General features: G+C 32.9%; 2 protein-coding genes across 5 annotated transcripts; both read right to left on the reverse strand.

Moving 5' to 3' along the window:
- Positions 1-3652: 3652 nt before the first annotated feature.
- LOC109186145 (DNA repair protein recA homolog 3, mitochondrial-like) lies at positions 3653-10762 on the reverse strand. 4 transcript variants are annotated; one of them, XR_002055088.1, is made up of 10 exons: positions 10597-10762; positions 10367-10424; positions 9731-9948; positions 9309-9396; positions 8402-8574; positions 8176-8325; positions 6447-6581; positions 5702-6327; positions 5322-5378; positions 3653-3978 (listed from the first exon to the last, which is right to left on the reverse strand). XR_002055088.1 is itself a non-coding variant. In XM_019336069.1 (8 exons), exons 1-8 carry the CDS (start codon positions 10654-10656, stop codon positions 5938-5940), a joined length of 1269 nt encoding a protein of 422 aa, XP_019191614.1. In that variant the 5' UTR covers positions 10657-10762; the 3' UTR covers positions 5591-5937. The 4 variants fall into 4 exon arrangements, 2 of the variants coding, with proteins under 2 accessions (XP_019191614.1, XP_019191613.1); XR_002055087.1 differs by lacking the exons at positions 3653-3978; positions 5322-5378 and adding an exon at positions 5473-5571; XM_019336069.1 differs by lacking the exons at positions 3653-3978; positions 5322-5378 and having other exon boundaries at positions 5591-6327; positions 8176-8322.
- Positions 10763-20415: 9653 nt separating this feature from the next.
- On the reverse strand, positions 20416-23295 carry LOC109186237 (nucleosome assembly protein 1;3-like). Its single transcript, XM_019336165.1, has 10 exons — positions 23193-23295; positions 23039-23088; positions 22818-22919; positions 22606-22698; positions 22358-22498; positions 21476-21657; positions 21211-21382; positions 21026-21069; positions 20640-20722; positions 20416-20534 (listed from the first exon to the last, which is right to left on the reverse strand). The coding sequence occupies exons 1-10, from the start codon at positions 23293-23295 to the stop codon at positions 20416-20418; spliced, it is 1089 nt and encodes a 362-aa protein (XP_019191710.1).
- Between the last annotated feature and the right edge of the window lie 3055 nt (positions 23296-26350).

The raw sequence follows: 26350 nt of genomic DNA on the forward strand, positions 1-26350 counted from the left end.
ACTCTCAAGTAATAACCAGGACTGTTCCAATAAAAATTAGGACCCTGACTAATAACTATGATTTTCTCTCGTCACCCAAAATAAATAAATAAATAACCCTACAAAAATGCATTTGGAAAGATGGTCTAATGTCAATAAAATCAAACTACTTTTATTTTATTTTACTTCTTTTTTTTTTAATCATTTTTTTTTAATGTTCAAACTCTTGTCCACCTAACCAAAGTAGCTATCAAGCGATGGGAGCTTATCGTAAATAGTCTATTAATAATTAATTTCAAAAAGTTTACATTGTGGAATAATAAGGAAATCAACCACTAAAAACAAAAAGAAAAGTATCCTTTTTATTAATCGACCAATATTTTTATTTTCATACAAATGTTATCACTTTTTTGGTTTTATAGTCACTTTCTTACCCTGAATGACGACAAATTGGGTAGTCGTTCACTTAACCTAACTCAATTACCTTACCTATGTCACTATCCTAAACAATCTATTTATAATTAGAGGAAGTTTACATTGCCAATAAATACGGAGTAATAAAAATTTCAACCATTAAAAATAGTACTCTCTCCATCCCATTTTATTTGTCTAGTCTGATTAACGAGACTTTACTGAAATTATTTTTTAATTCAATTTTTTATAATATTAAATTTAATATTAGTGTATAAAATTTATATATTTTGAAACTAAATTAAAATTACTATTAAACACACAAAAAAATTAAATTTAAAAATAATTAAAAATTATTAAAAAAAAATAAACAATAGAAAAGATAGTTGCTTTGACCAATAAATAATAAACAGAATAAATGATAAACAGAACAAGTAAAATGGAATAGTGGAATATCATTTCAGTAATAAAATTATAATTTAATTAATTACAAATTATTATCACCTTTTTAAATTTATAATAGCCGAGTTTCTTACTCAGCATACCAACGGGTTGGCACAATGCAAATTTTTTTGGGTGATGAAGAAAACCTTCCTTGGGAGAAAGAAGGTTTTCTTCAATCACCCAAAAAAAAGATATAAATAAAACAACAATTTTAATTTTACTATTTACAAAAATCTCACCACTTCTTTATAATCATATATTTGATAATAGTCAACTATTTTATTGTAAATTTATTTTTTAAAAAAATTAGGCTTTAGTTTTGTGTGGAAACATTTTACACGACTATCACTTAATTCCAGCAATTAATTTAATACTTTAATTTCTTTTACCCTACTTTTAATTGGGAGATGATATTTAATTTCCCCCCTCTTTTATAGTTTTTATTGACCATTGGAGGAATTCAAAGATGGTAGAGACGACGGTTTTGACTAGTATTATTATCCCAATGTATCACTCAATCACATTCAAAACCATTCGTCTCTTATTCTTTAAAATTAATCATCCGCCTATTATGCTCCCAAAAATTGGACCATCAAGACATGTCAGGTTCCTTGCAAGGAAGTCCGTTTCTATGTCTGAACGCACGGAGTGGTTGTTATCCCCTCCGTCGTTTCTTTGTAATGTTCTATTTAGTGACTTAATATATCTCTGTTTGTTCTCAAAAAAAAAAAAAAAAAAAAAAAAAAAGACATGTCAGGTGTGAATGTACCAACCTGTACCAGAACAACCTCAATAGGAGTAGTTTTTGTTATGGAATAGATAGATGGAATAATAGTTCAAATTTTAATGTGAACTATAATGTTTGAGTAGACATGTAAAAATCATGTTATGATTTATGTGGTAGTGATGACCTTAATTGTATCATTTTTTTAATGTAATATGGTGATACTTTAACCATAAAAGGAAAACATAGTAATAAACAATTGGATTGTTAAAACATTAAAAAGAAACGGGGAAAAAAAATGAAGTAGTGAAGTTTCACGTGATTGAGGTTATATGATAATCTAAACTCAAAAGAGGTTATATGTTAACTTTTTTACTTTCCCTATCATTTATTATGAAATGCTGACCACAAAAGAACTAAAGTATGATGTATTTATAGTTGGAGCGGCGTGCGGAAATTTTGTGGAAAAAACATGACTTTGAAATGACATTAGAGTTTAGAATATTAATGTGACATAATACCATTGTGGTCCTCGATTATAATTATATATTTTTTTACTAAATTTGATTAATTTAAAAAATAGACGATTAATGATTGATATAGTCAAAAAAGGAAAAAAGTATAATTAATTCATGTGGCTTTGATGCCACAATGGCCAGAGGAAATGAGTGCGAAGCACCCCAAGAATGAGACATTTTACATGATTTCCAAACACCACTTAGTGGGTTGGAAATAGTTTATTACTTTTTTCATGTTTCACTAACATATTTGGATTTTTTGATTTAATGATTAAATTAAGAACTAAATCGAAGTATAAGAGTTAAACATCAATACCTTAATGAATGAGAGAAAAAGTGTTATTGTTATGAGAAAATTAGATATATTTTTTTTGAAAGTCAAAAGCATTGGCATATATTAATGAAGGAAAGAAGATATAAAGTCAGGAGGGACAGAGTCCCAATACATAGAGTGTTCCTGATCAAAAGTTACCATAGCTAAGGTTTGAGCATGTAAATTAACTAATCTAGAAATAACATTCAATGAGCAATGAGAAAAAAGAGCTATAGTTGCCCGGCATTGATCCACCACCATCCCTACGTAGGACAGGATGGTCGTAGGACTGGAAAGTAAGTAGTTTCGGAGTTCTGAGCAATCTGTCAAGAGATCCACATCCAATTCATTTCGCTCCTTGAGCCAAGATAAAGCCTCTTTGCATGCAAGTGCCTCTGCCATAAGGGGTGAGAAACAACCCGGGAGTTTGCTGTTCATTGCCGCTTTGAACGAGCCATCCGAATGTAAAAGCACTGCACCGTATGTCGCGTCGCCAATCTGCGCCCAGTATCCCCCGTCGAGGTAGCATCGTGGGCGGCCTTGTGGCAGAAAATAATGTGTCTAAAAAAGAAACATACGTCACATGCAACTTTAATTTTATTCTCATTCTGAGTAGGTCCTTATAATTTAAGCACTATCCTCCAATCCAATAAGGAAAATGCTTCTTACAGTTCCACCACATCTCTGTTGCACCCTATGCCAACCCACATCACGGTGTTAGCCCAGCTTCATCATCTTGGTGCACCAACGCACTACTCCAACCATGGTTGCAGTAGGCGTTAGGCACTAGTCAAGTGTCCGGGCAGCGCCTAGTGCCTATGTGAAATCTATGCGGGTGCCAAAAAAATAGTTGCAGACTTAATTCATGTTTAGAGAAGTCCTAACTAGGAAAATGCTTCTTACCACCAATTGTTATATTATAAACTAGGGTCCACCATAAGCATTATAGACTATTGTCCAGATTATGTATTTACAAGGTCTACAATGCGCACGGTGAATCATAGTCTATGACATAATTTGTGTCTTACAACTCCACCAAAGTCTTCGTTGCACCTTGCGCCAACCCACATCACGCTCCTTGCCCAGTTACATTATCTCGGTCCACCAACGTACTACTCCAACTCAGTAGCACTCCAACAGACAGCAGCTGTGTGGACCACGGTCCACACAATAACTATTGCAGAAAAGTCTGAACTTGTCACTATAAAACAATTTATTATTTCTCATTGATTAATTCACACGACAAAACATAGTATGCTCATTTCCCTGTTGTTCACGTCTTCACGATAACACAAAGGAGTCACAATCCCTAACTTCTGTTTTCTTGTTCAAGGCAGCATTGAGATGACATAAATTTTTGGAAATTTAATTACCAACATGGAAAAGAAACTAGGATGTTTCCAAGAAGCTTGGTAATATTCATATGTTTTAGCAACACCAATAATTTTTTACCATAAAAACTTAATTAACAACATTAATATCTCTTCAATAGGAGGTCAAGATCAAATGATCAATCCCTATCTTATACAGTTCACCACAGGGTATCTTCGATTGTTATGTACTTGTTTGCACCATACAGACCACAAATTCTGTTCATATGGAAACATTAAAGCTCATGTCCATCCAAGGATTAATGTATCTTTTACACACAATAAAACATGATTGATATTCACATTGCTATCTAAACATTAATGGAGTTCAAAGTATAATTTAACAGCAAAATTATGTTCTTTTCTGACTAATAGACTTGTGTTCAAATATCACCATCCTATCCTTTCCTCAACATATACAAAATAAAAAGGAAAAATAGCATATTCTGGCCCTAAGTTATACCCAAGTATAGTGAGTTTATTTCACAAACTTCGAACTCCATCTCAATGGTAAACAAAGGTAGAATCCTTTTTAAAGTTCACATTTTAATTTGTCAAATAAACTCACTACAACACGCGAAAGTTGATTAATCTAAGGAGAATAAGAGGAAATCAAATCTAAGGTTTACTCAGTGCACACCCTCATGTAGTGGGTGCAAGTTTCTATCGTCACCAAAAATTAAAAAAAATAATAAAAAATAGACACGATAATAAATGAGGGACTGAATCTATACCTAATATATAACTTAGGGGCCAATTCAAATACGTCATTTTTCCAAACAAATACACAAATCTAAACATTAGTCCATATTTCACACAGGTAGTTGTCCATCACCAAGGCCACAAAGAGTGAATGGTTATCTTGGAGGAAACAGGTTAGGAAGGATCCAACTAATAACTACAGCACATTATGATAAAGATTGGAAAAAATCATTTCCCAGTAAAAATTTCCAAAGAATGATAGCAACAGAAATATGAAATATTGTCTGAATGATACACAGAATCTTTACATTACATCACACCTAAAGAAATTAAAGAAACAATTTGAACACATGACAAAATCTTAGCATTGACCAAGACCAACTATGGTGAAGTGGTTGAATTTTTAAAATTGCATGGTCAATAGGATTACAATAGAAAACAATTGAAATGTCAAAAGTTTATAGAAAAGTACTCAATGATGCAAGTATGCAACTGGTCAAACTAAAAAACATTGAAAAAGGATAAACAAAAGAAAAGAAATTTACTTAGAAGTGACCTATTGAAAAAGTATTGAGTATGGTTTTTTTTTTTTTTTTAGTGACCCACAGCTACTACCCGAGGGTGTGCATTGAGAACATTCCGCCTTGTGACCCTAGCCAGCAAAGGACCACAAGGAGGTCAACCAACCTAGGTTGCCATAGCTGACCGGCTCAAACCAAGAAGGTCAATAGGCTGCTCACTGGGAGTCAAACTTAGAACCTTGTGGTTACTAAGCCAACTGTCTGACCAACTTAGTTGGGATTTATGGTTTTTAATATAAAGAATTATGCACCAAAAAAAAAAAAAAGGGTTGATCATACCTGGTGCAAACCTGAAAGGTCAAAGGCGTGATGTATCATTATGCTTTCTTGATACCCCTGCAGAGCAATGTTAAACTAAAGAGGTAGCAATAGAATAAAACATAGGATTTTGAAAGAACCTTAAATCACATGTAACACTGCAGACAGCTCAGATCTTTGAAATCTAGAAAATTAATGTCAAAGTGAATAGCTTACTGTCACTATATCTCATGTGATCATCCAGAATTTGCGAATTGCAAATGAAAAATTACTGAAAAGATTAGGTGAGATAAATCTCAGAAATGTTGTCACTGATATATACAGGACAGGTTATGTCTGATACAGACAGAAATTGTACGGTAGCAATGGAGTTATTCAACAAAGTTGAAAAATGGCTTTACCCTATCCCTTGTGATTCAAAATTTAGACCAACTACGTGCCACAGAATACATATATGTTTAACCTAAATAGAAGACCGTGGTTTGGATACTTCAAAACAATTCCAATAATGCTGCAACACGCAACATGAATTGACTATCAGCACGCAACCATTGACCACAAGCTAATTGCACATTTGACACAAAATTGGAGCCTGGAGGGCCTCCACTAAGAAGAAAATCTGTTCAGCCGCCAACTTTTATGCCTCAAGTGCAGTTGTAATTTCATCATCAGTCGCGTCAGATGATATAACCTCTTCAATGGGGTCGTCCCCATCTACAGCTTCTGGGACAGCCTCCTTTTCTCGATCAACAAAAAGTTTCTCCCGGAGTTTTTTTTCAAGATCTTCTCTTACACTAATGTTGTCAGCTAAATATGTTTTTATTGCTTCCTTGCCACGAAAGCTCTGGTTATTCATGCTGTAAAACGCACCCCCTGTCTTTGTAATGAATTTGTGTTTCAGTCCTAACTCTATAAGCTCAGATACACGACATATTCCTTTGCCAAACTCAAGCAGAAACTCTGCAGTTCTAAATGGAGGGGCGAGCTTGTTCTTTACGATTTTCACAACAACTTGGTTTCCTATTATCTGTAAAGCAGATGGCATATTCAAATGGCTTTCGGAAGAATAAGCTTTGGCAAGTGAATATACTGAAGTAAAATGCAAATAAACAAAACTCATAACCATTTTCCCATTAAAATATATACCTCTTCCCCCTTCTTGACCTGCCCAACTCTCCTGACATTTAGACGCACAGAAGCGTAAAACTTTAATGCGTTTCCACCACAAGTAACTTCTTGAGGTCCTCCAAACCCTCCAAAAGTAGATAGCTTTGCTCTCACCTGAACTAAGATGCAATTTGTCAGCAAAGTTTTTGTAATGGGAATATGAGATCAATATTAATTTCTGATCAAAATGAGAACTTTTTATATTGGAACATAAAGCCAGAAATGCAATTTGCCAACTCTCTTGTTATTAATTTACCAGAAGACTTCAACTTATTTACCATTGTTTTGTAATATTTATCAATCCCCCATCACCCTATCCATGACCTCGCTCCACTTCTGTGATCATGTTGTAATAACACCCCAATTAACTCCATGATCCTTAAGTAGTCCCACTTTCCCCAATGTATCCACTTCTCTACAGGTTATACGGATAACTCTTATCTGCTCTTCTTCTAACATCTTAGAAGTTATCGTGTAGTGAAATTACATGCCCATGAGTACAGTACATAAAACCAACAAGCACGGAGAGTGTACTTTGAAGCCCATCTATTCTAAGGAGTCAATTCTGTTTGTAAGTTTATTTTTGATCCAATACCAATTTATCTCCATGGCAAGATCATATTCTTTTTATTCAGTAAAGAAATAACTTCTATATTTGAAACAAGTTCAACTTGCTGTTTGACCAAAATGTTATGATGTAAAAGTGCTAAACAAAAATTATGGGTATAGCAAAAGCAATGAAACCATACAAACAGTTGAGTTTAAAAACCATACAAGGTTTATGCAATATTACAAAGTTAGATAGGGATTGTAGACATAGCGGTGAGAGGGGGTTGATTTTCGGTGGTGGTGAGGGTGAGAGAATTTTTCCGATAACCTGACTTCTGATACCAGATTAGAGAAAGTTGTTGATCATTAACACAACAATAGGATTACAGAGTATATCTAATAACAACCCTCTAACTAATCTGACTAGTAGTCTATCTATTCTAAACACCACACATATTACAACCATATAATATAATACTAACAACAATGTTGTGTAATTAACATTTCTAAGTGTTCTTCATATAGGGGAAAATGTATCGGCAATTTAAGATAGGAATAAGGTTCAAATTGGCCACTGAACGTAACCTGAAAATGCAATTAGGCCACTGAACACTCCAAAAATGTGCAATTTCACCTGATAGCAGGTTACCCTCAATTTTAGCAGGTTATCTGCTTACGTGGCAGCTGAGTTGGCATTTTTAATAAATTTTAAATCATTTTTAATAAATTTTAATAATAAATTTTTATTTAAAAAAAAATTTAAAAAATAAAAACGACTTTATTTTATTTTTTATTTAATTTTTTTTTTCAATTTTTTATAAAATTTATTATTAAAAATTATTAAAAATGTCAACTCAGCTGCCACGTAAGCAGGTAACCTGCTAAAATTGATGGTAACCTGCTATCCGGTGAAATTGCATACGTTTGGAGAGTTCAGTGGCCTAATTGCACGTTTTTGAAGTGTTCAGTGGCCTAATTGCACTTTTTGTTCGTTCAGTGGCCTAATTGCATTTTCAGGTTACGTTCAGTGGCCAATTTGAACCTTATTCCTTTAAGATAAATCTTGCATTAGTTACACACAAAAATTAGAGGCAAAGGGGAAGAAGCAGGAGACCTATTACATGGTTAAGAGCATATGAAGAGTTCAACATACTCATACCTGATTTATAAAGATCAGAGTAGTCTGTGCAAAAGATAAAGAATGGCTCAACTTGCGCAGTGCTTGACTCATTAATCTAGCCTGCATTGCCATGTGTGCATCTCCCATTTCACCTTCAAGTTCACCTTTTGGGACAAGAGCGGCTACCTGCCAATCAAAGCCCATTACAAATACATACCGGTGGCTCTACTACAATGAACCGTGATAATTAGCTCTGCGATCTTACACTGTCTACAACAACAACATCGATTGAGCCACTCCTGACTAGAGTATCCACAAGGCTAAGAGCTTGTTCACCACAATCTGGCTGAGAAATAAGTAAATTTTCAGTGTTCACCCCAATAGTTGTAGCCAATGCTGGATCTAGAGCATGCTCAGCATCCACAAAGCAGCAATAACCTACAAAACATCAATAATCAGGTCTCACAACCTTCAAAATAGAACAATCCCAATCTATTGGGACTTTTTCTTGACAAAAATAAGAAACATTGTTTAAAATCTATAACCAACAGATTGAATCTCCCTCCATTGATCCAGGTTATGCTACATTATTTAGCTTCAACAGACATTACTTGAGTTCGGTTTAAAAAGAAAAAAAGAAAATTAAAGAAAAAAACATCACTTCTACATTCTAATCACTGAACATTGTATAGAACCTTCTAGTTTCTATGAGAAATATCAAGCCCTTCTGAAATTTTGCAATAGTGGAAACTTACTTCATGTGAAAAGGTTTTTTTTTTTTTTTTTTTACTTACTTTAACTTGGAAATCTCTAAAATTTTGTTCAATATCATTTAATGATTTTATCTCTTGTCAATAATTTTTTCCTATGTCATTTTTATTGACGAATATATTGACTATTTTAGGGGTGTTAATTTTAAGAATCTATCTAATTTGTTTAAGAAACTATAAGAGTATCCAAAAGTTTGGGAGATCGTCCTCACACTCTCACAGCTTCAACATACCTAAGCTTGGTTAAATTTGTAAATTCAAAGCTACCACAAAGTGTATAACCGGAAAGGCGTTCCTAAAGAGCATTTGCTTCTTAATTTCTTCTATCTATACTAGTTATAATATTCTTCAGGGGTAAAAGAAAAGGCATCGCAGTTAACCAGTTAGGCATAAGATTGTAACCTCCTTGTTGTTGTGCCTCGGCGATTATATGCAAAGCAAGTGTTGTTTTCCCAGAAGCCTCAGGGCCATATATCTCTATTACACGTCCCTGTGCAAAACTGAAAAGTTATACACTATCAACATGGAATATATAAAGCAACACATACAACAACAGTATAATCTTTTTGGCAGCTATATGTGCCTTTTCACACAGTGTTTAGATATGTTCCACGCAGAAAACTACTAACAGACAGACCATTGAGTAGTGATGGTAAAACTAAAACAACTACAATGCAGAATCTTCCAATTGTTTGGCAGTGCATGCACAAAGAAGAATATATTTCCATTTCGTATTACCAGATTCTTTAATTTACCCGCAAAAAATAAAGAAATAAATAAAATAAAAATATAGCAGCAAAAGCAAAAGGTCTAACAATACCAACCTTTGGAAGTCCACCAACCCCCAATGCAATATCCAACGAAAAAGATCCTGTAGACAGCACCGGAACTTGTTTAGGGGAGACAGAACGACCCAGCCACATGATGGATCCCTTTCCAAATGATTTAGTGATCTGATCCAGAGCTAGTTTGAGAGCCAAGTCTTTCTTTGACAAATTCTCATCACCCGAATCACTCTCATCTGACTTTGATTTCCTTTTACCTGAAAATAACACAGACGTGCAGCTGTCAGCTTATTAACAGTCTTTAAAAAAATAACTGCAATTTCCATTCCATAGCACACTGGTTTTGTCATCAAAATACAACACCATTATAAGGATAAAATATGCAGGTATATATCTGCATATCTCATACTAGCAAACATCATTTCTATGCAGAGAAGAGTTTGCAGTAGTGCAGTACTATATCCTCCTACATAGCATGTGCATAAATTTATAATGCAAAATTCTTATTTAATTTACATAGACATCTAGGTAAATTCAAAGATACTAATAAAAAAATTAAGAATATAAGATGTAATTAAAACTAAACTAGACCAAATGTAAGTACAAATACATTAAAATGTGATAGGTTTACATGGCCTAATCAGTATCAGAGTAACTATTGGATATCAAACACACCTTTAGAAGAAAAGTAGCACAGCTGAGTATATGCCCCAACAACATCAGTCCTAAGATCCTGCAGAACAAGCAAAACAACTTTTTCACACAATAGACAAAGCAATATGAAGAGTATTAAGGTCCAATCCATAGAACTCCGAAACTCTCCGTAACCCCGCTCCCCCCCCCCCCCAACCAACCCCGCCAAACAAAAAACGAAAAGAAAAAATCTGAAATGGAGAAAAGCTGACCTGTGTCTGGGTAAACAGAGAACGCCTGAAAGAAGAAAGATTCCGAAGCACCCTGGCCATTATAGTTCTGTGAAAAATGGAGGTTGGAGTAGGGATGGTGCTAGGGCTTTTTGGGGGTTTATTCAGCCTTGTTTTCCCTCCTTTTTCAACTTCTTATACAGTCCGACAGTGTTCCACTGTTCCCGCATTCCTGAAAACAAATACAGTACATATAAAATGAAAATTGATTTAAGAAAAAAAAAATGCAAACATGTTATAATTATGTATAAATTTTAAAATTGAAGTATTATGTGGTAATTTTTTTACTTAATTTGTATGAAAATTTAAGCAAATCATGTTAGATTTTTTAAAGGGAAAATGACGAGTTTGATCCTGAGTTATAATAGTAGTGACGACTCAGTCCCTGAATTATGATCGTATATATTTTTAGTCTCTCGATTATGAGTGAAGTGGAGCATTTGGTCCCTGACAGTTAAAACTGACGAAAAAATTAAAAAATATTTAAAATTTAAGGGGTAAAATAGAAAATTCACATTTTATTAACTTTCTTATATTGAAATAACTTTTGCAACATTATTTTTAACTTCTTAGCCTCTTATTTCATAATTGTATTGTTCAATTCTAAAAACATTTCAATAACTTTAAGGGGGCGTTTGGTTCGGGTTATCTAAGATAACCAAGGTTATATTTGGTTGGTTATATAAGATTTCTATGTTTGGTTGGAGTTATGCAACATTCCCATGGAATAAAATTTACCCTCCACATCATCTTTTTCTCTCTTTTGAAGGGAATGTGATTCTCTTAGAATTCTTAGGTATTAGAAGATTCCATTGGCATTTTACTAACTTTACCCTTCACTTTCCATCACATTGCTTTGTTTTTTTTTTACCGAAAAGTTAAACAAAAATAAAAAATCAAAATTAACCTTTCGGTTAAAGCAAGCAAGCTAAGTTCACTTTGCTTAACATGAAAAATCAACTTTGTGGAAGCCACATTTGAATTTGTAGAAATTAAAGAATCTGTATGTATGAAGCCACGAGTCAACTTTTCAGATGAAGGAATGAAAATTATATATATATATATATATCAAATTTTGCATGGTTACATGCATTGGAATATTGAAATGCATTAAAATATATTGAGGGTATTAAAGTAAAATAATCAATATAACATAAATAACAATACTTCAACCAAACATGTTTATATTATATATCTCAGTTTTTACCAAACACAGAAATTTAACATTCTCAGTAATCTAACATTCCCAGCAATCCAACATTCACTAAGGTAATCTGACATTCCGTGAACCAAACGGCCCCTTAGTATGACTTGTTGGGAACCTGGCTCTCGTATAACAAATTTAAGACTTAACACAAACAAACACTTATATATTGTACATGTAAAGTTTGTTGACGATGGAATGAATGAGAATCCTCCGCATTTCCTCTATGCACTCTCAATTTATGAGTTTCTTTTCTCTCTCTCTCTTATCTTGACACTCGATAATCATTACGTAATAACGGCAATTTATATCCTACACCACGGCGCGCGTTACATTATGCGCCCAGATGCAAAACGACGTCGTTTTATTATTATTTTTTTTTTGAAATTTTCCGCCCCAGTGAATGGCAGTAGTTTTTTCTTTTAAAAAAAAACCCGCTGTTCAAGAATGTACATAATGTTATACTAGAATACACATAATTGTATACATGAATGTACATAATTATATAACAAAATATACATACTCTTTTTAAAAGATAATACACATAATCTAACATAATACATAATAAACATAAACTTTTAACATAATACACATCAACTATTAACATAATACACACAAATTTTCTGATTCGGATGTACATAATTGTATAAAAAGAATGTACATAATTGTATAAAAAATGTACATAACTGTATGAACCAATACACATAACTGTATGAACAAATACACATAACTGTGTGAACAAATACACATAATCCCAGCAACTTCCTACCGCGCCTCCCAAAACGATCCCAAAACGACGTCGTTTTGGGAGGCGCGCGACGCACAGTGCTATGTGCGCCGTGGGGTAGGGTATAACGATTGCGTAATAACCTATTGCAATCGACAATCACCGAAGATTAATTAACAACAGAAGGAAATCTCAAAACACGTTAATTTGTCAGGTATTAAATATTTTAATATAATTATTTTGAATAACTAGGTATAATTTATTTATACTATATATAAAAACAAAATCCTGAAATTTTAACTTCCCGCCCAATTCCTAAAAAATCTCTCTTCCTAATCAAATATATTGATTTCTACAATAATTCTGGGTTAACATTTTATTGTAATATTATAAAATTGTGTAATACTATTCCTATTCTAATCTATATCTATTTTATATATCAGTGTTGCAAAAATCGTGTCGCTGGCCGCGGCAAGGAAGGCCGGAATCGGCCTCCTCAGCGGCCGCCGAGCTGACTGAACCGGCCTTTAATTTTTTATTTTTTATTTTAAGTTGTAAAGTGTCAAAAGTTCGGCAAGGCATAACTTATGACTCCATTGTCCGTTTTGGACAAATGTTTTTTTGAAATCGCGTATTTTTTCGAGATCTATCCACCGCAAACTGCCGTAGGCGGTTTAGCCCACCAATTTCTAAAAAAAAAAATACTTTATTAAAGAGTTTCTAAGAAAAAACTATGAGAACCTTATGTTTTATTAATGAATTTTTAAATTTTTTAATTAAACAATTGTCCCGTGCATTATTTAATAATATTTCTTTATAATTGGTCAAATTATTTAATTATGATAAATTTGGGAATAATTAATTATGGTAATAGAAATCCTAGAAGAATATAGAATTGAACAATATTTAATTATTGTGACTCACGGAATACAAGAGTTAATGTCATTTTTGGTCCTAGACTTATTGGGGCATTGACACTTTTCATCCTCCATAATAAAAATTTCCACTTAGTAGCCACTGTTATTGATCGTTGGACAGTTTTGATCCTCCGTCAATGACGCCGTTTGTTGACCGTGAATTAGAAGGGTTTTTATGTCTTTTTATGTTCTAATCCTTGTATTTCTCCATCCATTGGTCACTGCTACATCCATTTCTTCAAACTGAGGTTATCCGCTTCAGTCCTTTCTAACATTAAGAAACCATCTTCACCCAACTAACAATCACGAATTTTACATTTGACATCAATCTCAAGATAATGGAAACAAGTGCAGTTGGAATAGAAAGGGCGTTAGTCCATGCCTGTGAAAATTTTGTCGAGCATACAACATAACTAGCAAAGTCAGGAATATCACCCAACCCCTCCCTTAACCTTTCTGCATCAACTATAATAGGTATGCTCCTACTCTTTGCCTCCTGCACTACCATCAAAGCAGTCTCATGCAGCCTTCCATCTAAGTAGATAATATTTACTCCAAGCGATGAAGACAATTTTGATTTGGGTATGTAGACCCTCAGATATATATCATGGGTGGATATCCTAGAGTGAAAATGCACGTGCGAGTTTTTTTTTTTTTTGGTTGTCAACAATGACATATGTGAATGGTGAGTTTCCTCCTTTGGACACCACCATAAAAGATGTATCAACACCATCCCTTTCAAGCTCATCAAGTATTCTTTCGCCATGCGAGTCATCAGCAACCTTAGATATGATCCTTGGATTAAGACCAAGACGAATTTTATCATCTGGATTTTATCAAAGCATTGCCAGTGTTACCACCTCCTTGAACCTCAAAGCTGGTGCTCCGAATTTTATCATCCGGGTTGGGGAATGAAGCTACAGCAGCCAGGAAGTCAACACCGACCATTCCAACACCTCAGACAATGCGATTTTTGGGGAGCGGCGGATTCCACATTTTCAGCTTGAAACTTCAATGAATTTCAGGTAGAATAACAGAGTTTTTGAGGTTGTGCACCAAGTAGTTGTAGTCGGAGAGAGAGAGAGAGAGAGAGAGAGAGAGAGAGAGAGAGAGAGAGAGAGATGGGAATGATATTTGTGGTCAATATGGAAGGGAGGACTTACAGGTGCAAATTCTACATCACGCCATCTACAACTGCTATTTACCATAGGAGGGTTCGCCGACCTGCTGCCCTCTCTGCTTCGCCGGAACCAAAAACCACCGGTGAAGGCCCCAACCTCGCCGGATCTGCCTTACTGGTCCGTCGCCGGAAGGAGTTACTGCCTCGTATGCTCGCTGCCGTACCCACAACTCGCCGGAGAAGAACCTCGTTGCTACTCACTACCGACGGTTACTACTTAGTCGCCAAGTCTCGCCATCTCGCTTCACATGAGTCACAGCAGCGCTGGTCTAAACAAGATTAGAAGAATAAGACATAAAAAGACAGAAAAGCCCTTCTAATTCACGGTCAACAAACGGCTTCATTGACGGAGGATCAAAACTGTCCAACGACCAATAATAGTATCTACTAAGTGGCAATTTTTATTATGCAGGATGAAAAGTGTCAATGCCTCAATAAGTCTAGGACCAAAAATGGCATTAACTCCGGAATACAATACAAGAATATTTAATTATGGTTATATTATTATTGAGCCTCACGACCATTATATACAAACAGTACTTGAAAAGAAACTAATAATAATAATAATAATAATAATAATAATAATAATAATAATAATAATAATATAATCTAAAAACATAATAAGCCTCAATTAAAGTTATATCCTTGATTTATGTCAATATTTTTGTATGCAAATAAATGTGTACATTTTACTTTAAATGTTGTACATTCCAATGTTATTAGACAAAACTACCCTTACACCGTTATAACACCGTTAGTTTTTAATTCTAACATTGATAACACATCATTATTACCATACACCTATATCTATCATATCTTTTTTCTATTTTTTAATTATCATTTTATTAAAATCATTATATATTGATTTAATACTTAATTATATTTTAACTAAATTTATATGAATGATAAATTATATATGTGTGTGTACAAAATACATATATTATTTGTGTATATATAATTCAAATTATAATTTTTAATTATTTGTATTTATCAATGTTTTAATATTGGGCATGAATTTTCGCGCATCACGCATACAAAATGCTAGTAATAATATAAGTGGTAATAATAATATCTAAAAGTAATTAAGTGTTAATAATAATAGTAAGAATATTAACGTAAGAGTTGTAACATAGAATAGATTGTAATAATTAATAACTATAGTCTAGGATTAAATTTGGAATTGTTAGATAAACGACCTCTGGTGAAATTAACTCTTAAATAATTATATATCAATTTAAATATTCTTAATATATTACAATAATTCCATTCCTTGCATCGCACGGGTGAAAATACTAGTTGACCTAAAAAAGACAACATTTGAATTTTTTTCACTAAGTTTTAAAAGTTTGGATATAATTATTACAAATCACAAAGATTTAAGTTTTTTGTTTTTATTTTTTTTACCAATAATCCAAAAAAAAATTACTTAAAAAAAAAAAAAAAACTCTACTTCAATAATAATTTTGAGTTAAATTGTACCTAAAATATTGCAAATTGATCATTATATTGTTGCATTGTCAAATTTGAAGAACAATTATAGAAATGTAGAGATTTTTATTAAAAAGTCATTTGACCTTTAATAACATCTCCAATTGGGGATTTTTAAGTGTTCTTTAAGGAAAAAAATGATTTGGAAGAAGAGGTTGACGAAATATAGATTTTCTACCACATACTCAATTTTGCACAATTTTTGAAAAAAAAAAAATATTGGATGAACGCCTTTCACCAATGTGGACACCCTCTAGGCATGTCGGGTGGTCAACCACTCCAACTTTGTTATTTTTTAAAAAATATTTTTTTCTTTTTTTGCAATTTGACAACAAATCTAACAAAAACTTACCAAAATCTTCATTAGACCTTATTCTAAGTGAAACTATTTTAATGATTAAATAAAAATGTATAAACAATAAATAAATAAATAAAGGCTAAAGTGTCATTCCACACCCTGAACTATATTGAATCATTCATGCCGCACCCTGAACTTTCATAAGGTCCATTTAGATTCACAAACCATTAATTATTTTTCATCTAACAATTTTTATAGGTTACCAGGTTACTATGATGACATGACACAGGTTATTAGTTGATGTGGACCTTCTTTTCAAGTCAATCCTAAATTTTTAAGTTAATCTCCACGCCATAACTTGCTGATCTTCATTTCTTCCTGCTCCATCACATATAGAGAGAGAAGAAGAAGAAAGAAGGATTTGTAATCTGTTTGATTGGAAGGAGTGAGGATGAAGAAGGGAGCAGGAATCGACAATGACGTCCTACTTGTGAAAGACATTCTCGAGTACATTAGGTTCCTCCGTGGAGAAAGGGAAGAAGGAGAACAAGGCTTCGCTCGCCTCCGCCTGAAGCCAATGAGATTCCCTACAACGACCACGACTCGGAAGCTTCGGACGTGGAGAGCAGTTGCGGAAATTGCACCGAGACGGAAGAGGTAGAGCGTAGTAAAATCGGAATCATGAGACATGTTGTTCAACGGGAAGATCCTCCCGCTTGCATGGAAGGTCATTTACCCATTTATTGATAGCAGAACAAAGAAAAAGATCATTTTTGTCCCAAACAAGAAAATGAAATCCACCCTTCTTCGAGACATTGACGAGAGTCAACTTCGAGAAGCATATGGCGGCAAACTACCATTAGTTCCTATTCATGACTGCTAAATAATGAGGTGCTAAATGTGCTGTGTGCGCTCCCTAGACCATTTTATTGAACTAATTTAATCATTAGCTTCTTCTTCACAAGCCTTACCTTCTATGGCTATGACGTTATCGCTCGCGGATGACTGAACTCGTCATACCTTGAATGGCCCTTTTGATACTTAATATTGATATCTACTTTAGACGAGCTTTTAGAAGCCTAGTGTTCAAGGGCATGACATAATTCATCAACCATAGATGTGATGATCAGCCTGCCGCCAGTATACTATATATATATATTGAAAACAATGATTGTTTACTTCTTTTCTGTACGTGGACACAAAACCAAACAAATCAGACAAGAAAATTAAAACAATTATTTGAACATACAGTTGGTTCTTACTATACGAATGCTGCTGCACACTGCAGAGTCAGATTCCAACTACTTATTAGACGATGACGGCCAACAGGGATGTGGAAAAGCTGGGTATTTACACCGCTTGGAGCCGGTAGCGGTGACCTTCAGAACCTCCGTACATATATGGGTGGCCATCTTTTCTCATATGAGACATAAACGTTATTATATCCAACAGAGTAACCGCCGGTGTTCGCCCGGAGCGGGGTGGCGACGAGCCTCTGGTCGGAGTCCGACTGTGAGCCTCTGCTGATCCTGCCCCTCCTGCACTGCACCTGTAGGAGCAACTACCGTTGGCTCACTGAAGAAGTTTTTAGAACAATAAAAAAAAAAAAAAAAAAAAGTCTATGTCAGCCTAGATTACCTGCAACCTGTTGGTAACCTGTGAAAATTGCTAGTTGAAAAATAATTAATGGTTTATGAATCTAAATGGACAAAGTTCAGGGTGCGACATGAATAATCCGATATAGTTTATGGTGCCAGATGACACTTTAGCCATAAATAAATAAGCAATTAATAAACATAAATAGTTTACAAGCAACCAACATTGTAAATCTATAAAAATCAAGCATCATAGATTCATAGGGCCACACGAAGACAGAGAAAACATTGATTGAAAAAATATTATAATGTTGAATGTAAAAATTAAATATGTTTATGTAATTATCAGTAGTGATAATTTATATATTGGCCCTGTTTGGTAAAAAATTGGCCTATAGGCTAATTTTGGCTTATTTGACCACTATTAATTCTTTGATTTAGTTAAAATATCAATATAAATGTTTGGTTAATTAGTTTTTTGCAACTCCAAAAGGCTAAAATTCAAAAAAGCTACTCCAAGCAACTTTTTCAATTAACTTTTTGAGAAAAAGAAATTATACTAAACAGCTATCAGCTAACAGCTAATTTACCAAACACTTTTTTACAATCAGCTAATGTTATCAACTATTTATACCCTCTAATTAACACAATCAGCTAACAGCAAACAACTATCAGCTAACAACCATTTTACCAAACATGGCCATTGTGTTTTTTTTTTTTTTTTACTTATAAATTCATCTGAATTTTACTTTCCTCATAATTTATTTTATTTTTCTTTAAATTGTAAATGTCGTTAACAACTTCTCATCTGTAATTCTTGATGTATCGGTTATTTATATGATTCTCATCATGTTTATTAGTATTTTTTAATTTAATGAAATTAGGAACTACTATTGGAATTTTTGACATATCAAACCAACGAAATTTAGTTGGTACAAGGATATTCTTGATTGTTTTGGTCAATTTTCTAGCCAAAATTAGGATTCAAAAAACAAACTAAAGAAACACCTCATTTTCCACATCATCTTACAATTGAACCAAATTTTATGAAGGTGTAAAGCTATCCATATCCATACAATTCTCTCTCACTTTTAAAATTGTATTCTACATTCACATCACTAAATTTACAATTTATTTACTATTTACATTACATCCCCACGAATTCAATCCACTCTGAAAAAAATTGGCCCAATTTCACATCACTTTAAAACATTAAAAAAAAAAAAAAAAAAAAAAAAAAAAAAAAAACCACCAACAAAAGTACAACAGGGCAGCTTTTGCTGCCATTTGGGGATGGGGAGTCTACATTAAATAATGCATTCATAAAAAAATTCTCTCGTCGGTTTTTTGAGCGTTCACTGGTTATCTGTACGAATTTGCCCTTTTTCTTCGTTTGCATGGCGTCGTCCTGCGTGGAGGGTGGAGTGGACGGTGTGACAGCTCGCTGGGCTGATCTGGTTTGTTATAGAAATATACAAACCACCCATCAATATAATGCCATCGTAGCAAAAACTTATTAAATACATCTATAATAATATAATGGGAAACTTAGCTTGCATGGTTTCCCAATAAAACACTTGTTTAATTTGTTGTATATATAATAGTAAATTATTTTAAGAATCTTTAATCATGCATATTTTAGATTTAGATAAAAAGTATTTATTAAAACAAGTTAATTGTATCGAGATCTAATGTATTATGCTTAAATAGAACCTCATTCGTTATCCTAATTAATAAAGTGTCACATATTAAACGTGTATTATCCTTTAAGTCTGGTATATATGTTTGGACAGACAATAATGCAACAATATAATGCTGCCATGCATGCATGCCAAGAATTCTAATAACAGATGTCTAGAACCTAAGCTGATTTACTTTAATTTTTTGTCACTGCTGGAAATTATACAATTTTCGACCACCGAAAAGTGATCTTAAATCAAGTCAAAAGCCTTGTTCCGACCACTTTTGGTATCCGGAAAAACCTTTGTTGCTATTTCCGACCACTTTTTACTTTCGACATTTAAAATCACTTTCAGGTGGTCAGAAATTCCATAATTTTCAGTAGTGTGCGGCCCTTTGTCTCTTAAAGTTACAATGCGGACTTGACCTAGAATATATATTTTAATAGTGATTGCAGGCGTAAATCAAAAGAATTCTAGTATACTAAATATAATGCTGCGGTCAGAGGATCAAGCTAACATATGAATTATTGAATCTAAACCCATTTTTCATCAACCAAAATATAATCCATTAATCCATGCAAATATTTCAATGTCTGGCAGAATAAAATTGCAAAAAAAAAAAGAAAAAGAAAAAAGGAGAGAGTATAAATGTTGCAGTAAAAACTGTAAAGCATAGCATAACAATCTCATAATGCATCAAATGAGCCAGCTTAGTCTTTCATGAGCCTCTTGCTTTCACTATCATCCTCATTCTTGTTACCCTTCTTTTGGTAGTTTTCCTCATCTTCACATTCATCATCAGATTCGTAGTCAAAGTAGTCATCATCATCTTCATCATCGTAGTAGTAATCGTCGTCGTCATCATCATCATCGTCGTCGTAGGAGTCATCATCATCATCGTATTGAAATAGATCATCATCAGAATTATCAGGACAATCAATAATCTCATCGTCTTCAAATGCTTCTCCGGTGTACCAATACAACGCATGTGGAATGATCTTGTTCCTAATTGCCATCCTACATCAAACACAACATATATAGTTTATAAACAATTCAAAACCTAGGTTTCACATAATGTCACTGGTACCCACCAAGTTTTCCGACAACCTTTGTTGGTGGTCAGTACTGTTACGTATCACTTTTACCAAATGGTCGGTAATAGTGACAAAAGTTTTTTCAGAATTGAATATCATTTCTGAAAGTAATTAAAGGCAAAAAACCCTAGGCCAGGGTGTCTATATAGTAACTGGAAAAACAGATATATAAAGTAAACGATTTTGGGTGATTGAAAATCTCGAGTTTTTGCAGCAAAACACTTACCCAATTCTATAGTCCTGCTGCATCAATTCCTTCACCTCCTCAGCCTGTTGACAACAAGAATGAAGGTTCATATATATATATGGTTGTCGAATGTTGAGCATATAATATATAAAATATAAATGTGTAACGAAACACTATATCTCCGAATTCGATAATTACAATAAATTAAAAGATTGTATTCTTACATCAGGATGATCAGCCTTGAGAACCTCAAGTGGGCCGAAGAAGTTGAAGAAACTAAACCTCTCCTCCTCACTTCCAGTCATAGCTTCCTTATTCTTAGCACTCCTCTTAGCTTCATTCTTCCTCTTCGTGTTTTCTGTCAAGCATTTCCCTGGATACCAATCGATCACGCTTCTGCAAATATGCAGTCCAACTATCAATTTAGATTTCTAATTAAGACAGAACACATCCTTAGCTTTAATTTGAGATCAGAACATAGTACGTTACCCTGTCGTTCTCAAAAGAATTTCATCACCAAGCATGTAAAAAGTTTTAGTCAAGACTGGGTTGCTGAAGAATGGGTTGTTCTTTTCAAAGAAGAAATCAAGTTTGAAGCTTTCTGGTTCAACCCGCCTGGACCATTCTATGTCCTTCAGAAATGCAAGAGCGGCTTCATCCTTCTTAGAAATCTGCAGGCCAGCCTCCAACAACAACGACATTAACATATATAGATATATATACATGCAAACCAATAAGGTAATTAAGGTTGTTAGAATTGAGAAGGCCGGGAAAATGACACTCTTCCCCGAATGAATTATAAGCTTATAGCATTTTTTTGTTCTAAATTTTTCATATAGTACTGATTTTCTTCCTTCTTATTAAATACGGAGTATAAGGGCAAAATAGTTATATCAAATCACTTTTATTCCCTGTGCTTATATTTGGGATTAGAATAAATACAAAAATTATTTGTAAATATTATAATTATAATTTTAAACTATTATATATATTGCTAGTAATAGAATTAAGACTTAAGTACAAATTTAGCAGTAATGAATTATTTGTGTTTAGCATTAGGTTAAAATTATAATTATAATATCTGTAAATAGTATTTCTTTTTCACGTTTATTCTAATTCTCACATATAAGCAATAATTTGTTGGAAAATAAAAACAAATAAAATACTTATTTTTCTCTTATTTTCCGGCCAAAAGCCTATTTAACCTAGATGAGAAAAATCATCACTTTTAAAATAACCAAGGGGCAAATATGGATATATACATAAATAACTCAGAGAAGGAATCAGAGAAAAACATATAATTCAAGGATAAAAAGTGTCATTTTTCTAATTAAAAAAAATATTGGGGAATTGAAGTTTAGAAACCCTAACCGTGTTAGCTATTGTCTTATTGTTCTTCATAGCAACCAGCCAGAAGGATGGGATTCCTTTGCCCTCGTCTCGTTTAACCCCCATGTTTTGTGTTCCAACATAATCTTCACCTTCAAGGGCTCCACTCACAATTTTATACCTCTGAAATTATATATATTATATGATCAGTATATATAAGAACATTTAATTTATTTATATCAGTAAATTAAATAAAATATTGTTATGTATACTAGCTATAAGGTATATACCTGGTCATACAGTGGGTAGTATATCTTCTGGTACTTGGCCTCAAGAGCTTCTTTCTCCTTGTTGTGCTCAACCTCATATTCATCATGCTTAATCTGCACATTCAAAACACAACTACAATCTCATTCGATCATATATATCTCGACTAATATAACTATATATATATATATAATTATTGACCATATATATATATATAAGATAGATTCTGGGTGACCTGAATCTCTCTAAGAGCTATAAGACGTGTTTGAACTTGATCAGTTGAAGAGCTGAGACTCTGAAGTGGTTCAGGTCCCCTTGCAAAGCTCAAAAGCTCATTCTGCAAAAAGGACCCATCGTACGAATGATGAACCTAAGATCGAGTAGTAAACAAAGATTATATATATATATATATCAAAGAAGTGGAAAAACATTTCGATGGAGTCATAGGAATCTTACTCTCAGAATTCTGGCCGTTGTTACATCGACTCCAACCTCAGATTTCATGGCTACATACAAGGAAAAGCAAACAAATTAAATTAGTTTCATTTCTACCCAGAAATGTATAGTAGATTAAGTGTATGAACTTGTGGATTTGAAGATTGGGTTTTACCGGGCTTTGGAATGGGATTGCTGGGACCGGGATTGCTGGAACTGGGATTGGGATTGCTGGGACCGGGATTGCTGGAACTGGGACTGGAGTTGGCTTTGCTCATTTTTAGAACACAAGAGAAATGGAATTCTGAGAAACCTTGCACTGATCTAATGGTCTGCTTTTTTTCTGTGTGGAAATAATGGTTTTTGAGAGCTCAATTTATAGCTGAACAGTGAGTTGTTTGGTAGGTGGGATTGGATGCCTTCTTTGGTATCTTTATAATTTTTTCCATTTGCTTTTAATGGAATTTAAACAGAATTTTATAAATTATTATATTCATCACGCACCAATTATATCCAATGTTTTACAAAATGTTGACGTGCCATATTCAATTTTTTTTTTGAAAATGGTTACGATGTGGGTGAGATTATGTAAACTTGGAACGTGATTAGCTTTTATGTATTTCTCATTAGTTGGTTGAAAAGAAAAATTATATTCACACAAAAGAAAATTCACAACGGCTATCAAAATATGCGGTCTAGGTATAAAATCATATTTTATAACTAATATCAACTTATCAATTATCAAAGTGGCAAATGGTGAAAATTTTTACAAACATTATTATTATTATTATTATTATTATTATTATTATTTACACTTCGTTTTTGGTATTCTTTAATAATATCATATTTTCATTCATCTGTTTTCCTTTTCGGCACTTTGTGTTTGAATTTCTTACAATTGTTCTTTTTAATGAATTGAATTGCTATATATATATATATATATATATATATATATATATATATATATATATATATATATAAACATACATTTATTGTTTTAATTTGTAACTATATTAAGGGTACAACTTCATTCAGTTTTTTTTTTTTTTTTTTTTTGGGGGGGGGGGGGGGGGGGCATATGCATGTTACTGAATAATTGTGATTATTGATTAAAATAAATAAATAAACTCTCTCTGATCCATTTTGTGTGTCTAGTTCGATTAATGAGAATTAATTTAAATTATTTACAATCGTATTTTTTATAATCTTATGTTTAATATTAGTATATAAAACAAAGAATAAAGAGTTTGTCTGAAAAATGCATAGTAAACATGACATATAAAATAATGGGACAAAGAAGTATAAGATACTAAGATAGTGCGTAAAATGATTTATTTTTTATTTTTTATTTTTTATTTTTGTGAATATTTATTAACACAATCCAAAAATATTTTTTAGCATATAGTGCTGATGTATAAATACTTTAGAAATGAGTAAATTCCATTTTTAGCTCTCGACTATTGTGACATTGTTACATTACATCATTGACTTTCATTTGTTTGTTACAATTAGTTCATTCTCATTTTAAATTTTTGTTATTCTACCATTTAATAAGTATGGTTAATATGTAATTTTACCATTCAATTAAAAGAGTTTACAATAGAGTGAGAGATATTATATGGTGTGGCAAGATGCTTGAATGATGGATCAGTATTATTACATGTTAGCCATCTTTATTGAACGGTAAAATAACAAAAGTTTAAATGAAATAGTGGAAGACTAATTGGAACAATCAAACAAAAGCCAACGATGTGATGAGACAATGTCAAAAAAAAAAAAAAAAAAAAAAATAGAGTAACCTTTCAATTCCTAAATATTATATTTTGATTTAGAAGTATTACATGTATACATTTTTATCAAAACTCAAAAGTAGCACATTTTTTCTAATAAGTATTACATTTTCCCTTATAAGTAATAATCAATTTATCCATGATTAGTATTTCACTTTTCCTTATAAGTTTTCTCTCATAAGTAATAATCAATTAATTTATCCATGGTTAGTATTACACTTTTTTTCATAACAATTTTTAACACCTTTGATTTAAAAATATTGTATGTTTCATAAAAAATATCGTATTTTCCCTCATAAGTAACAATTAATATATTTCTGAGTAGTATTACATTTTTTATAATAATTACTACTTTTCATATGAATTTTACTTTCCTCACTGTTTATTTTATTTTTCTTTAAATTGTAAATGTCGTTAACAACTTCGATAGTTCTTGATGTATCGGTTATTTATATGATTCCCATCATGTTTAATTTTTTTTTTTTTAATTTAATGAAATTAGGAACTACTATTGGAATTTTTGACATATCTAACCAACGAAATTTAGTTGGTACAAGGATATTCTTGATTCGTAAATCATGTTTTGGTCAATTTTCTAGCCAAAATTAGGATTCAAAAAACAAATTAAAAAAACACCTAATGAGTGGGTTTGGAATAGGAAGTTGTGGCATGTGGATGAGATTACCCGTATGGCTACAGGCTATTATAATGACTGGCAGAATCTTTCTTTGCATGGGGCAGACGTGGTGATGCATGGCTATGTTAATCAAGGTATGCCTAGCAATTCAAATATGTCTCTAAACATACCTTCTTTGGCAGTAATGGTGGAAGTTGATGCCTCTCTACCACCTGGTGGCACAGATGGTTTCTATGGCATAATAGTTCGAGATAGCAATGGTGGTTTCATTGCAGCGAGAAGTGGACCAATTCGTTGTCTTAAAGACCCTCATCTTGCAGAGACTTTGGCTGTTAAGGAAGCTCTTTCCTGGACTCTTGAACAAGGCTGGCATAACATTCTTCTAAAATCAGACTGTCAGTTGGTATGCAAGTTTCTGAATAATGACTTACCAGATCATTCTTATGCAGGTTGCGTTCTCAAGTATTGCCGATCTCTTAAACGACACTTTGAATCAGTGTCCATTCAATATATCAATCGATCAGTGAATAAGCTTGCTCACGTGTTGGCTAGAGCTGCTAGTTCTCATACTGGTCATCTTAATTGGTTTTCTAATATCCCTTCTTGTATTGAACATTTAATTGCTTGATTTTATTGAAATATTTTCCTTTCAAAAAAAAAAAAAAAAAAAAAAAAAAAAAAAAAAAAAAAAAACACCTAAGTTTCCACATCATCTTACAATTGAACTAAATGTTATGAAGATGTAAGGATGTCCCTATCCCTGCAATTTTACCTCATTTTTTAAATTGTGTTCTACTTTTACATCACTAAATTTAAAATTTATTTACTATTTTACATTACCTACCTGCAAATCCAATCCATTCTAAAAATGGGTCCAATTTCACATCACTTTAAAACATTAAAAAA

Source organism: Ipomoea nil, unplaced genomic scaffold, assembly GCF_001879475.1.
Source record: "Ipomoea nil cultivar Tokyo-kokei standard unplaced genomic scaffold, Asagao_1.1 scaffold1407, whole genome shotgun sequence".
Lineage (NCBI taxonomy): Eukaryota > Viridiplantae > Streptophyta > Magnoliopsida > Solanales > Convolvulaceae > Ipomoea > Ipomoea nil.